The 13510-nt window shown below is 50.0% G+C and overlaps 1 protein-coding gene across 4 annotated transcripts in view; it reads left to right on the top strand.

The window, feature by feature from the left end:
- EPAS1 (endothelial PAS domain protein 1) overlaps nucleotides 1-6252 on the top strand; it is an 82059-nt gene extending 75807 nt beyond the window's left edge. For 2 of the 4 annotated variants that reach the window (XM_039887258.1, XM_039887257.1), the window contains exons 11-16: nucleotides 104-214; nucleotides 1754-2244; nucleotides 3273-3399; nucleotides 3674-3791; nucleotides 4086-4259; nucleotides 5853-6252. In XM_039887258.1, coding sequence (XP_039743192.1) covers nucleotides 104-214; nucleotides 1754-2244; nucleotides 3273-3399; nucleotides 3674-3791; nucleotides 4086-4259; nucleotides 5853-6004 — 1173 coding nt within the window. In that variant the 3' untranslated portion in view covers nucleotides 6005-6252. Of the gene's footprint in view, nucleotides 1-52; nucleotides 215-1753; nucleotides 2245-3272; nucleotides 3400-3673; nucleotides 3792-4085; nucleotides 4260-5852 lie in introns of all 4 variants that reach the window. The other 2 variants (XM_039887256.1, XM_039887255.1) reach the window with 1 other exon arrangement.
- Nucleotides 6253-13510: the final 7258 nt, after the last annotated feature.

Here is a 13510-nt window from a genome sequence, read left to right as displayed (position 1 = left end):
GAGTTGATCTGTAGGTCCAGGAATGTATTTCTCTTTTCACCTTGGACTTCAGGGAGGTCAGTGTCATACCCTTGACATGGTCAACCTCCTTCCTGGCCCCCAGCCCAGCAGCCCTGAAGACTATTACACATCTCTGAATGATGACCTGAAGATTGAAGTGATCGAGAAGCTCTTTGCCATGGATACTGAGGCAAAGGACCAGTGCAGCACCCAGGTAGGTGGCCATGGAGGTCAGGTGGTGTGCCATGCTGGCCAGCTGGTGGTGGTGAAAGCGCATGTCCATTCTTGCAGCCTCGTCCCTTTGTTGTGGAGACCTGTCCAGATGCTTAGCCAAGGCCATGGTCCCTAAGTGGGTGAGAGTGCAGGGGAGTGTAGTCTGTGGTTGTCCCCTTATCTAACCACTGGCCTTTGCTTTACCTGTGTCAAACCCAGCTCTTCTACTTTTAACTCTCACCTTGTTTATCTCCTACTTACTGAGAACGCTTTCTTTGTGCACAAAAACCAAAACTAAGACCGAATCTTTCTTTAAAAAGTACATCCAGATGCATAAGACATTTATAAGTATAGGGAACAATTACTCCCTTCATAAACATAATCATGATAGGGTTCTTTGAAATAACTTCTATTTTAGAAGCACTTAAAAATGACATCTGATTCATAAATTTTCATTTACATACAACTTTTCAGGAAAGGATTTATTACTTTAGGCTAAATGTTCTTGCAAAAACTGTGTAACAGGGCTGAGGTAGGTGGACGGGTGCATGTTTCAGAAAACCCATTAATTCCCATTTGTCATAGTCTGAGTTATTCATCCAAATTTCCACCTTGCTCCTCAGCTCATATCTGCCTGGCACAAGTTCCAACTATTCTGCAAAACTTTCCCTATTTCAGCCCTTCGCTCCCTTCTCTCCCTTCTGAACTGCTACAGGATTTATTACTTAGTCCTTGATCATCGCTGTCTGCTCTGTTCTTTAACTGTTTTGTTTAGTTGTAATCGTCAGTACATTAAGTAGCATCCTCCCAGCGAGGGTATCATTCTGTGAGGGTAGAAACTTTCTTCTGCGTCTACTTGTGAGTATTCCTCGTGGTGTCCATCGTGAGACTGGGGAACTAAGCGGCCATCTCCAAGGACTTGCTGATTAGAATGAAAGTCCCTCCACCACTGGGGCCAGCTGTCACCTTATGAGGAATCCACAGATGTATCCCAGGCATTGACTCTCTAGGCCTCTGCCAGCCGGGGCATATGAAGAAGAGGAGGACAGAGCTGCCCTTGGTTCTTCAGGAGTCATTTTGTGTGCCACAGGCCTAAGTGTCATGGAAGGACAGGGACAGGGCAGTCACCGTGGGCCAGAGTAGGCAGGGATGGCTTTGTGGAGGAGGCAGGGCTTGTCCAGGCCATGTGAGAGAAGGCAGGATTCGGGCAGGTAGAGTGGAGAGAGGAGAGCATTTCGGGTTGGGTGGGGGTGGTGACACCAGTGTGGTTCGTGGAGGGATGTCTGAGTGGAAAGTAGAGACATGTGACACAAGCTGAGCAAGGGATGAACCACATGGGAAGGCTAGAAGAGGAGTCCGAGTTTCCTTCCGGTGGGCCGTAGTGAGCCAGCAATGGCATTAGAGTAGGCAACTGCCCCCGTCAAGCTGTGCCTGGGATGAATGACTCTGGCAGGGCAGAGAGTGATGAAAGGCTGAGCTGCAGTCGTGTGGGAGGCAGCGCCAACTGCTGAGCTTCTTTGTCTTTGCTGTGTCTCTGCAGATGGATTTCAATGAGCTGGACTTGGAGACGCTGGCACCCTACATCCCCATGGATGGAGAAGACTTCCAGCTAAGCCCCATCTGCCCCGAGGAGAGGCTCTTGCCGGACAACCCTCAGTTTACCCCGCAGCACTGCTTCAGTACCATGACGAACATCTTCCAGCCACTGGCCCCTATGGCTCCTCATAGCCCCTTCCTCCTGGACAAGTATCAGCAGCAGCTGGAAAGCAAGAAGACAGAGCCTGAGCACCAGCCCATGTCCTCCATCTTCTTTGATGGAGGGAGCAAGACGTCCCTGCCACCATGCTGTGGCCAGGCCAGCACCCCTCTCTCTTCTTTGGGAGGCAGATTCAACACACAGTGGCCCCCTGACCCACCGTTACATTTCAGGCCCACAAAGTGGCCTGTTGGGAATCAGCACACTGAGGCCTTGGGGGCATCACCGTTGGGGCCCCCCAGCACCTCGCCCCACCTCTCCGTGTTCAAGAAGAGGTAAGTGGCAGTGACCCCTTCCGTGTGTCAGCAAAGGCTGTGCTGGACAGGGAAGGGGCAGATGGGCACCCGCCGGAGGGAGATCTGGGGCCCAGAAAGGCTTCCTGCCCCATCACCAACTCCCACGCCACAACGGCTGGTCCTCCAGCTGTCCTTTCTCTGACCTCCAAGAGCTTAGGCTGTGGAGGACCATCCCAAGGGCTGTGAGGCCTCAAGTGGAATGTGTTTTTATCAGGGCTAGAGGAGACCGAGAGGGGACTGGGGACAGGAAAAGGGAAAGAAATAACTTGTCCAGGCCTTGAACACCGATGTCTCTCTCAGACCACCCCTTGGAGTGCCTTCTTCATCTAGAGTTCATGATCTGAGCCACAGAACACACAGAAACATTATCCGAGTGATTTCCTCGGTTCTCTCATAGAACCCTGGTTGGGAAAAGTGAAAGGATGCCATGCCCTTCCCCTGCTCAGGGTCTAGCAGTGCCTTCCCTGCCCTGCCTTCTCCCGGCTCCTTCAAATCTCCCCCAGCAAGCCCCATGGGAACCGCTGGGCCTCACTGGGCTAAGGCACAATGGTTGGCATATGACCTCCAGCTCCCAGGGCCCATTGGTGATGCTGCCCTGGGGCACTTGCCCTTGGCCAAGCAGCCTCACCAGTCCTCAGTGGGAGCAATCTGAGCAGTGCAGGGGGAGATGGGGCAGAAGAAACCCTCCTAAAGCCTCATGTCGCCTAGCTAGGCAGCTGCAAACAAGGTCAGGCCTGAAGGCTGCCTAGGTACAGCGGGGCAGGTGGAGGGAAATCCAGCAGACTTGAACCGTCAGCATCTCACTAGGTAGAGGAAACTAAGAAAGGGTAGCAGAGCCGAATTAGGCCCACGCCCCTTCTCTGGGACTCTGCCTTTTGGGTCTCAGAGCCACCAAGTTATACATACTAGTTCTGGAAGGGCCCTCCGAGGGCCCTGAGATCAGGTAAAGGCATGGGATGATGTGGGGCTCCAGACTCCCTCACAGCCCCCTCTCTTGGGCTTGGCAGGTCTGCAAAGGGCTTCAGGCCTCAGGGCCCAGATGCGATGAGCCCGGCCATGGTAGCACTCTCCAACAAGCTGAAGCTGAAGCGACAGCTGGAGTATGAGGAGCAAGCCTTCCAAGACACGAATGGGGTGAGCCATCTCCTGACTGGCGCCGCCATGGGTTCTGTCCACAAGGGAAGGTCAGGCGGGGAGTCGGGGCTGAGAGATGAGATCCAGGCTGGCTGGACGCTCTTTGTTACCTCTGTGAGCTTCAGAGTGCTGGCCAGGAACAGCAGGGCGGGTGGGGATGCGGCCTCTCAGGAAGAGTGAGCACCAGCCCCATTCCAAGCACAGCTGCTCTGAGCCCACCCCGCCCCCAACTCTAGGGCCCTCTCCTCTCTACAACTTCATTTCTCACACCCAGGGGGACCCTCCGGGAAGCAGCACTTCACATTTGATGTGGAAAAGGATGAAGAGTCTCAGGGGCTGTGGGAACTGCCCTCTGATGCCTGACAAGCCGCTGAATGAAAACGTCTCCAGTGGTGAGAAACCAGCCTGGGTCTCCTGGGGTTGGGTGGCAAGGAAGGCATTTGCAGGTAGAGGGCCTGGAGGCCCAGAGGTCTATCCTGGTTCCTCCACTCAGTCACCACCTGGCTTACCTGCCTTAGAGCCAACTTCCCACTCTGGCTCAAATGACATCAGAAATCTCTGGGCTTCGAGGCCCCAAGGGCTGGCTCTGAGCACCTTTTGTGAAGGAAGAAGGGATCTGGAGGCTTCAGGTCTCTTCCCTCCCTCAGGTCGGCACTGCCCCTCACTCTCCAACATTGATCTTTCAGATGAGTTCACCCAAAATCCCATGAGGGGCCTGAGCCAGCCTCTGAGACATCTGCCACCACCACAACCGCCATCTGCCCTGAGTCCTGGGGAGAACGCCAAGAGTGGGTTCCCCCCGCAGTGCTGTGCCTTCCAGTACCAGGATTACAGCCTGCCATCAGCTCACAAGGTGTCAGGTGGGTGCCTTCAGCAATTGGAACCTCCATGCCAGCGTCTGATGTGTGCGAGGGGCAAGGGCCAGGAGGTGGACATCACAAAGCAGCAGGTCTCAGCTCAGTGTCAGGATGAACTTGCTGCCACAAAAGGCTGCTACCTTAAGAGGGGTGAGTCCTCTGTCCCCAAAAGTATTGCAGCAGGGGCTGGAAGGCCAGCCACAGGGCTTTAGAAGGAACCTTCCAACGATCAGGTGACATCAAGTGCTCTTACAGGCTCGAGGACTCCTCAGATTGAGTTTTTTAACCCAGTTCTTCGTATTATCGTACCACCTAATACCCCATTGATCTACTGGGGGCGTAACCCTGCGTTCGGGCGGGAGCTGAGGACGTGCATGGAGAACATGCTGCTGGGAGGGTGGCCTGGAAAGCTCTGAGAGCAGTCATCCTGCTGGACCTTCTGGAAGGGTTAGGCACCTGACGCCTGCCTTCCATCCTGGGCCTCCTGAATCTGTTACTATCGTGCAAAACATAGATGTCACAAAATGATTGCTAAAGGAAGGCAAGTTCCTAAGCACTATGATTTGGGGCAAATTGCTATTCAGTGCTTCAGAATCCAGGCTTTAGAGCCACCTGACAGCACTGGGCTTAAATTCCAGTTCTGCTCCTTACCAGCTGGAGGACCGAGCAAGCCAAGCCTTTAAATGAGGGGTTTGCCCTCAAAGTGTTGAATCCTGGTTTATTTTATGTTTAGTAAATGATAACTAGCATTGAACTACAGAAATCATGGGGACTTCTTTCTGATAGTAAGTAAAAGAAGGAATTAGAAAGGGATGATGAGCAAGTATCCATGGCTACTGTGGGGGATGCAGAGAGGTGTGAGACCCGCCCCCATCCACAAGGGAGCCAGGTCAAGCGGAGAAGGCAGGCGTGGGCTGTGGGAAGGGGCTGAGGAGGAAGAGGGCCCTTTGCACGTAAGCCGAGGGAAAGGAAAGTGGGTACCTCCCATTGGAGGGGCCCGCTGAGGGATTCCATCTGTCCTTCGGGTGCCTCGGCCTCCTTTCCAGGGAAGTAGGGTTCGGGTGCTGTGAGGTTGCCCTTTGCCCCTCCCCTTCAGCGTGTGGGGCCGGTACACGTGGGTGCGCGTGCAGAGTGTAGCTGATTCAGCATTCCCTCTCCACGCAGACTTTCCTCCCCACTGCCAGTGCACCGTGGGCACAGCGCCCCAGGCTCTCACAGACATCTCCTCCAAGGCCAGGAAGGCTTCGTAGGGGCTCCCACCATGCAACACCCCCAAACCCTCTTCTTACTGCTCTCTGCACTGCACACGTTCTTCCTTTGGGGCTCAGCACCCCACCCAGTGAGAGGGGTCCAGAGGCAGACACGTTCGCTGCTGGTTCCACTCTTAGAGCACAGAGTAGCTCACTCAGGAAAGACAACATTGAAGAAACAGAGTTGAAATTAGGGCTACCCCACCCTACCCCTGAGTGACAAAAACTAGAAATGCCTCTTGCTCTCCACATGTGCCCTTCTCATCCCTGTTAGCCTCTCACGGAATAGACTATCTTCTGAATATTTGATTGCGTTTCTAAAATATGATACCACCCATTCTTTCAGGCATGGCGAGCCGGCTGCTCGGGCCCTCATTTGAGCCCTACCTGCTGCCTGAACTGACCAGATATGACTGTGAGGTGAACGTTCCTGTACCAGGAAGCAACACGCTCCTGCAAGGAGGAGACCTCCTCAGAGCGCTGGACCAGGCCACTTGAACTAGAGCCTTCCACCCGGGCAGGCACCCCGCATCCTGCCAGCTTCACTCTCTACATCTTTTTTTGCAGCTAGGTATTTCTAACACCAACACACTTTTTACAAGATGTACTTACCTGCCAAACTTGCCCAGGCTACCAAGTAATGGCCTTTTTCTGAAGATGCTCACTTTATTATCCATATTTTTAAAATACACAATTGTTTTACCAGTTATGTTTTACTCTGTCAATGAAAACGTTCTTAAATCGTGTAAGATTTTTTTCCCCCAGCTTCAATTACTTCTAATTTATGTTATTCATAGGCCTCTCTGTCTCTCTCTCTCCTCTCTCTCTCTCTCTCTCTTTCAGCACACACACACGTCACACACACAACACACACACACACACACACACACACATTACCATTACCACTTATTCACTATTGGTGTCTGGTATATGTTTTACTGTAGGGAAAGCTTTGGCTTCATTTAACTAAAAAGATTGTGTCATTGCCAAAGAGAAACAATTTTGCTTTCCATGCTTGATTTGTGGCCATTCCCTCTCACAGCCCTTCTCTTTTCTTTTTTAAAACTAATCACCGTATTGTAAATTTCAGTCATTTTTTTTTTTAAGCCAACTCTTTGCTCTAATTCTGATGACTTTTGGGGGGTAAAAAAGAAATGTGAAGGGTGAACTCCAGTGTATGTTGTTATCTGTGAAAGTTGCACAGTGTGGCTTTTCCTAAACTGTTTGGTGTTTTCCCCCACATTTGGTAGGTTTTTATTATTATTATTCAAAACCATAACTGAGTTTTTTAAAAATTTATATCTGGGTTAAGTGTTTATCATATATATGGGTACTTTGTAATATCTAAAAACTTAGAAACAGAAGTGGAATCCTGTTCACAAAATCACTTTAAGGTCTTTTTTAAGCTGTTGATTTTCTTTTTCCTGGTGTTGCTGACACTGCAGAATCGTACAGTACTCCCACGGGCCTGTACTAACACTGCTCAAGGTCCCTCTCCGTTGGCTTTCGCTTTTGGGGTATGCCATAGGTGTGACAATCCAAGATGTGGAATCATTAAGTGGGAGCACTGCAAGCTGTCTTCTCATGTTCTGTATGTATTATGTATGTATGTATATATTATTATTGCTGCCAAGAGGGTCTGATGGCACATCATGGGGCAGGGGGGTGGGGGTAGGGCAAATCTAAGGAAGAGGAAGTGCTTTAACTTTTCTTAAGGTTTTGTTGCTAGCCCTTCAAGTGCACTGAGCTATGTGATTCTAATGGGCTTTCACGTGGCACATTTAGATACTTCCAGAACTACCGTGAAATGGTTTAGGTGGGAATTCATGAGAGTAAGGATTCAGAAGTGGTATAATGATCCAGTCCGTGTGTTCCCAGCTTGCCACCTTGGAGCACATGGAGCTGGACTTAGAGGGTACAGAAAGTGGGGGTGGCTGGTCCTGACCAGTCCCATCCTGGTGCCCTTCCTTAGCCCACCCTGCAAGGCCAAGGTGCAGCGCCCCTGCTGGCGAGCAGCGGGCAGACCCCTGGGACCTCCCCAGCCTCAGGCCTTCTAGAGGTCTGTCACTTGCAGTGACTTTTATAGGTAGGACGCACTGGAAATAGAGTGTTCTTGGAGCACTTTAACTCACTGGGTAAGAGGGAGATACCTTTTTGTTTTTAAATACCAATCACATAGAACTTTTCTGTCATGGGTACAATGAAGAAGTTTCTAGAAACACATACACACAAAGCACAGCAGGCCAAGAATTGGGTAAGCCTGGATGGATGTATTGCCAAAAACGATTTAAATTTCGAAAGAAATCTAAGTTATGAGAAAAATTATCTGTTCACTGTGTTGCCCAAATCATATTTAAGCACCACACACGGCAACAGAACTTGAAGGGTTACTGACATGCAGATGCTGGCGTTTGATTCCTGTGTGTTGCCTCAGCATTAAGGGTATTTTACCCTTGTAGTTTTACTAAAACACTCTGAAAAATATCCCGAGCTTCAATATTAACCTTACCTGTCAACGTAACAATTTCATGTACATTATTATTTTGTTGAATTCCTACTGACAACATTATTACTATACGGGAGCTTAACTTTATAAGGAAATGTATTTTGACACTGATATCTTATTAAAGTATTCTGATCCTACCGCTGCTGGTGGCTCTTGTTTCCTATGGCTTTGTCCTGGGTTACCCCGATGTAAAGAAAAGTATTTATTAAATAGTTTACAGAAAATGAACATTGGCACTGATCTTTGTGAGACAACTGAGGCCAACTGACAGAAAGATGGGCGAAGGAAGAAAAGACTAATATTAATACTTGGCAACGGCCTGAGACTGGAAAGCCACGGTGCATCATAAGTATTTCTACCTGCCTAGGGCCCTTTCTGTATCCAATGGGGGACCCGGGGAAAGAGCTCACAGTCCCTGCTTTCGGAAAACTACATGAAGCAGTTTGAGAGCCATGCTGGTCTACACGTGTTCACACTCCGCACCTTGTGATGAGGGCCAAGCCTGGGCTGTGGCAGGACTCAAGAGGGGACTTCCCAGACAGAAGGGGAAGGACAAAAAGATAAAAGCCTGAGACAGAGCACAGTGAAAGCCCCAAATTGGACATGGGCATGATGGGTTCCCCAATTCACATTTTACCTTTCCAGATCATGACCTTGTGAGCAGACAGCTGTCTCCGCAGTGGGACGGGGGGATGGGGAGACCCAGCAGCGGTCTCTACGCAGTCATCGGTCCTGGAGCCAGCCGTTCCAGCATCGTGCACTTTGTTTGCCTGAGAGTTCGGTCCACATGGTGTGGTCTCCCACTTACTTTATTAGTTCACTTGATCCTCAGGCCGAGCAATCCTGTGAGCACCCAATTCACTGTCGAAACAGTCAAATTAGGTGGCTTCCACAGGTCATACCCTGTTAACGGAAGAAATGAAACGTAAGCCCAGTCTTGGCCATGCTTCCCTCTTCTCACACTCTGCCGCCTAGGAGGTATATTTTAAGCTAGGACTCTTTCTCATTCCCAAAAAGAACATCCTTGTCTTTATTACTTTAACCTTTAGACCTCCCTTTGGTTCAGCTACTCATCTCTTCTCTTCCCAAACTTGGTATCTGGACCTTCAAATTGGGTATTCTGGGCTCTGCCCAGCTCCCACTGACCTTTGCCTGCCATTTGGGCTTCTGAAAACGTGTTCATTTCTGAAGCTCTTCTCTGAATGATACATCTCAGCCTGGCCTCTGAGTTGCCTCTGAGCATTGGCAAGTTCAGGACTCAGACGGGTACCAGCCTGGCCCCCAACTTGAGCGGGCCGTGGGTCTAGAAAGCATCCTTGGACAAGGCCGCTGGTCTTAGCCACCCAAAGGTCGTGATGGTGTCCCCCAGCCCCTGGGGGTGAAGGCAGCTCCAAGCTTCTTGTTTCCAAGTCTAGCAAAGGGGGTTGGGGGGAGAGAGAATACACCCAGGCTATTGTCCCCAGTGGATTAGAGGAGCTTAGCCTCTCCAAAGCACTCGAGCCCAAGACATGAGCCCCACACAAGATATACCTGCTTTCTTTGTATTTTCTCTCAATCCAGTGAAGACTGACGTAAATGCTCCTGATTTCATATTTTACTTTTCAAAATGCTGGTGGCTTAGGAGTAGGTATGTGCCTGCATGGCCAGACGTGCCAGGGCAAAGGCAGGACCCCTGTATAGAATCAGTGATCATTCAGACACTGGAGGACCTGATTCTAGAAATGTGCTCCTCTAGGCAAGCAAGCCCCAGCAGGGTGGGACATCTTCCCAGCATTTGCCTTGCTTGGCAGCCTCGATGAGGAGTGTCTCCGGGAAGGGGACTCAGACCCAGAGCTAAGGAGGCAGAGAAGGGCCCGGTAGAGAAGGGCCAGCCCTGTCTCCCTCAGATCCACACAGGGCAAAATTTACCCTCTCTTGAAGCATGGTCGCTGATGTGCATTTCAAATTGGGGGGCAGGAGGAGGGGATGTGAGTTTTACTGGAGATAGAATACAGGCCTATTTCCTTCAAAACATGCAAGATTCAACCATCCGCAGCCCTGCCCTTGCCTGTCCTCTGCTTTCTGTGAAAAACAACTTTCACCAGGAGGCCGGTGGAAGGGAGATCAGGTTAACTTGGCTCTCCCATTCTTGAGGCAGGGGCGGCCCCAGTCAGGCAGGACTGGGTGTATTTTCCCAGATTGACTCAGGATGCTGAAAAAGACTAGAAATGATGTAGCCCAACCCCACCATTTAGTTTTTCAACCTCCTCATTTTAGAAATGAGGAAACAGAGGCCCAGGGAAGCCAAGTAGACTAGCCTACAGTCATAGAGCGAGTGGGTGGCAGGGCTGGGAGCAGAACCCAGGCCAGCATCACGGGGACTGAGACCAAATTCACTATAAATGAAAGGGGCCAATGTCCCAGCCCCAACACATGTGCTCGTCCCATGACATCAATTCTCAATTTATCAACCAGTACAGAGGCCTCCCCACACACGGCCCCTCCCACTGCCACCTCATAGGTCTCCAGCCTCTTCCTTGGCCCTTCCCTCGGGGTACTTTCAAAAATGGGCATCAGCCCCATTTTTTCAAAATATTCCTTTGAACTCAGTGGCCCCTATGGGAAATGCTTGGCTTCTCTGTAACCTTGGTGAAATCGAAATCAGTTTCTTCATTTCTAGACTGAACTTTGCTTGGCCTTCCAGGAACCAGAATAGGATTCTGAAGTACAGCCAACCCTTGAACAAGGCAAGGCTTAGGGGTGCCAACCACAAGCAGAGTTGAAAATCTACATGCAACTGAAGTCAGCCCTTTACATATGCAGATTCCTAACCATAGATCAAAACTACATACTCCCCTAAACATACACACATACATAAACACACACACACTCACACGAGTTTTTTTAATAATACTTATTTGGCGAAGTCATGATCTCTCTCTCTCAGAGCTTACCAGCTAGCAAAAGAAACAAAACAAAAGGAATCCTGGATAACTCAGCCCCCTGCAATGAGATGGTATGTAACGATGGAGGCCTGTGGCCCACGTCTTCCCAGGCGATCCCAGTCCCAAATATCATGCTTCAGTGTTCCCAAGTATGAACTTTACTGGGGCCAAGGACCCCCATCTTGGGTTCAGAAAGCATGAAACTTATAGATACAAATGGGCCCCCAATTGTTTTAGGGTAGACTCCAGGTCCTCCGGGGGTTCAGAGGAGGCCAGGAGAGATCAACCTGGGCCTCAGGAATAGAGAAATCCCCCACCAGAGCTGGAAGGAAAGAGGATTGTAGAGGCAGAATCAGGAAGGGTGGAGAGGTCATTCCAGGAGAAGTGGACAAGGGGAACAAAGGCATCAGGCCAGACTAAGCAGCACATGCAGGAGAGCCTGGGGAGCAAGCAGGACAGGGAGCTGAGATGGAGGGAGAGGGCAGCAGGACAGCCTGGTCACTCACAGCACAGGCCTGGAGTCAAACAGACCTAGGTTCAAATCCTAGCTCTGCAGCTTCTAGTTGTACAATCTTGGGGAAGCCCCTTAATGTCTGAGAGCCTAAGTCTTCTTTCTAATGAAAGAAGTAGGATAATAGTTCCTACCTCATAGGGTTAAGGCTAGAGATATAAATTTGGGCATCGACAGTAAGTGAACTATACTTAACTCCATAACATCGGATAAAATATACCTCTGAGATCAGAGCATAGACAAAGAGTAGAGTCCTAAGATAGAGCCCTGGGCCATGCACATGCTGGAAAAAAAAGTCAAAAGAGGCAGATAAGGAGAAAAAAATGCCTCTAGGATTGGGCAACATGGAGATCATCATTGATCCTGACCTGAGCAGTTCTCATGGAGAGCTAAGGACAGTAGTTTGATGGGGGTGGATTGAGGAAGAAGCTGGCTGGGGTCAGGGGGATAGAACCCACAGCAACCCACAGCTCTTTCAAGAGGTTTCCTTGTGAAGGGAAACCGAAAAATGATGCAGAGCTGAAGAAAGTGGTCAAGGGAAATGCTGTTTCTTTTAAACATTTAATGAACTTTTATTTTCGAATAATTTCAGATTTATAGAAAAGTTGCAAGAATATTATAGAGAGTTCCTGCACCCAAATTCCCTCTATTGCTAACGTTGCTGTGGTACATATATCACGAACTAATAGTTGTCAGACGGGAGAGGGTTGAGGGCAAGGAGGAAAAGGTGAAGGGGATTAAGAGCTATAAATTTCAAGTTATAAAAATCAGTAAGTCACAAGGATATAACATACAGCATAGGGAATATAGTCAATAATATTATAATAACTGTACGGTGACAGATGGTCACTAGACTTATGTGGTAATCACTTCATTGGGTATAGAAATGTGAATATCTTATATGCCTGAAGCTAATATAATATTGTCTATTAGCTATATTTTGATTTAAAAAAACAAGTTGAGATGTCAGAGGTGGCTGAAATAACGTGGAGAAGGTCTGAGGAAGCAGGGGACACAGGATGTTGTCCGGGTTAGTGGGGTAGGTGTCACACCGACACTGAGCAGAGCGAAGGAGGGGAAATACGAGCTGGGAATTGAAGTCACCGCAGGAAGACTGACCAGAGGTCAAGGTTGACAGATGAGGAGAAACAAGAAGTTCAACACGAGTGGGAGGAAAAAGGGAGAAGTGGTTTGGAAGCAGCATTAGGAAGCTGGAAAGACCCCTCCGCCTCCGGACCCTGCCTCTCCCTGAGGGCTGTGGAGAGCAGAGGCCCTCAGTAGAGAGTCGGGCTCCAGTTAAAAAGGAAGGTGAAGCCATGTTCAGAGAAGAGAGGAGGATCTAGGGGGTGGCTGATGTCGGACAGAGTTCCAGAGAGTGCAGTAGAAAGATCTGGAGGGTGAAGAGGTGTGAGAGATGGAAGCGAATGAACTGTCCAGGGGTAAGGGCCAGGCAGTAACGGATGACCTAGAAGCCTCGGTCTACCACTGGTGACTGAGGCAAAGAAAGTGGGAGAGATGATGTATCGCCCTGAGGGTCTCTTTGAGGTTCAAGCCAGGAAGCTGGGGACTGACCCTCCTGCAGCCTGAAGGGGCATGACAGCTCCTCCAATCTGTCTATGGAAATTTCTAGGCCCTTCTTATATCCCGCAGCACCTGGGGACCATCGTAGGAACGTACTCACTGGATTAAGATGGGGCTGTTGCTTTCTAAGGCGGGTGTGAGAGAAGCCAGGGGTGGCTCTGTCAGAATCACAGTGTTAAACCCTGCAGGTGGGCAGAGCATTTGCTAGAACGAAGGAAGACAGCTGCGGTTGGAGGGCCTACTGGCCTGAAACGAAGGGGTGTTTCCCTGTCCTCATGAGCCTGGCTGAGGCCAGGGTAGCTGAGCACCAACACTGACATTGTTTGGGGGTCACCGCTTAAACGCCAAGGCAAGGTTCCGACTGAAGATTCAAAGCCGGGTGAGACAGGTGACTCAGACTGGGGCTTGGATGGGTGAGGGAAACCCGAGGTACGGGCGTCCATTCCTGCTGCCACGTAAAATGTGGAGAGACAGCTGCACTG

The sequence above is a fragment of the Pteropus medius genome, unplaced genomic scaffold (genome assembly GCF_902729225.1).
Source record: "Pteropus medius unplaced genomic scaffold, Ma_sr-lr_union100, whole genome shotgun sequence".
Classification (NCBI taxonomy): Eukaryota; Metazoa; Chordata; class Mammalia; order Chiroptera; family Pteropodidae; genus Pteropus; species Pteropus medius.
The sequence above is the reverse complement of the archived record's forward strand: the minus strand, read 5'-3'. Positions and strand labels throughout refer to the sequence as shown.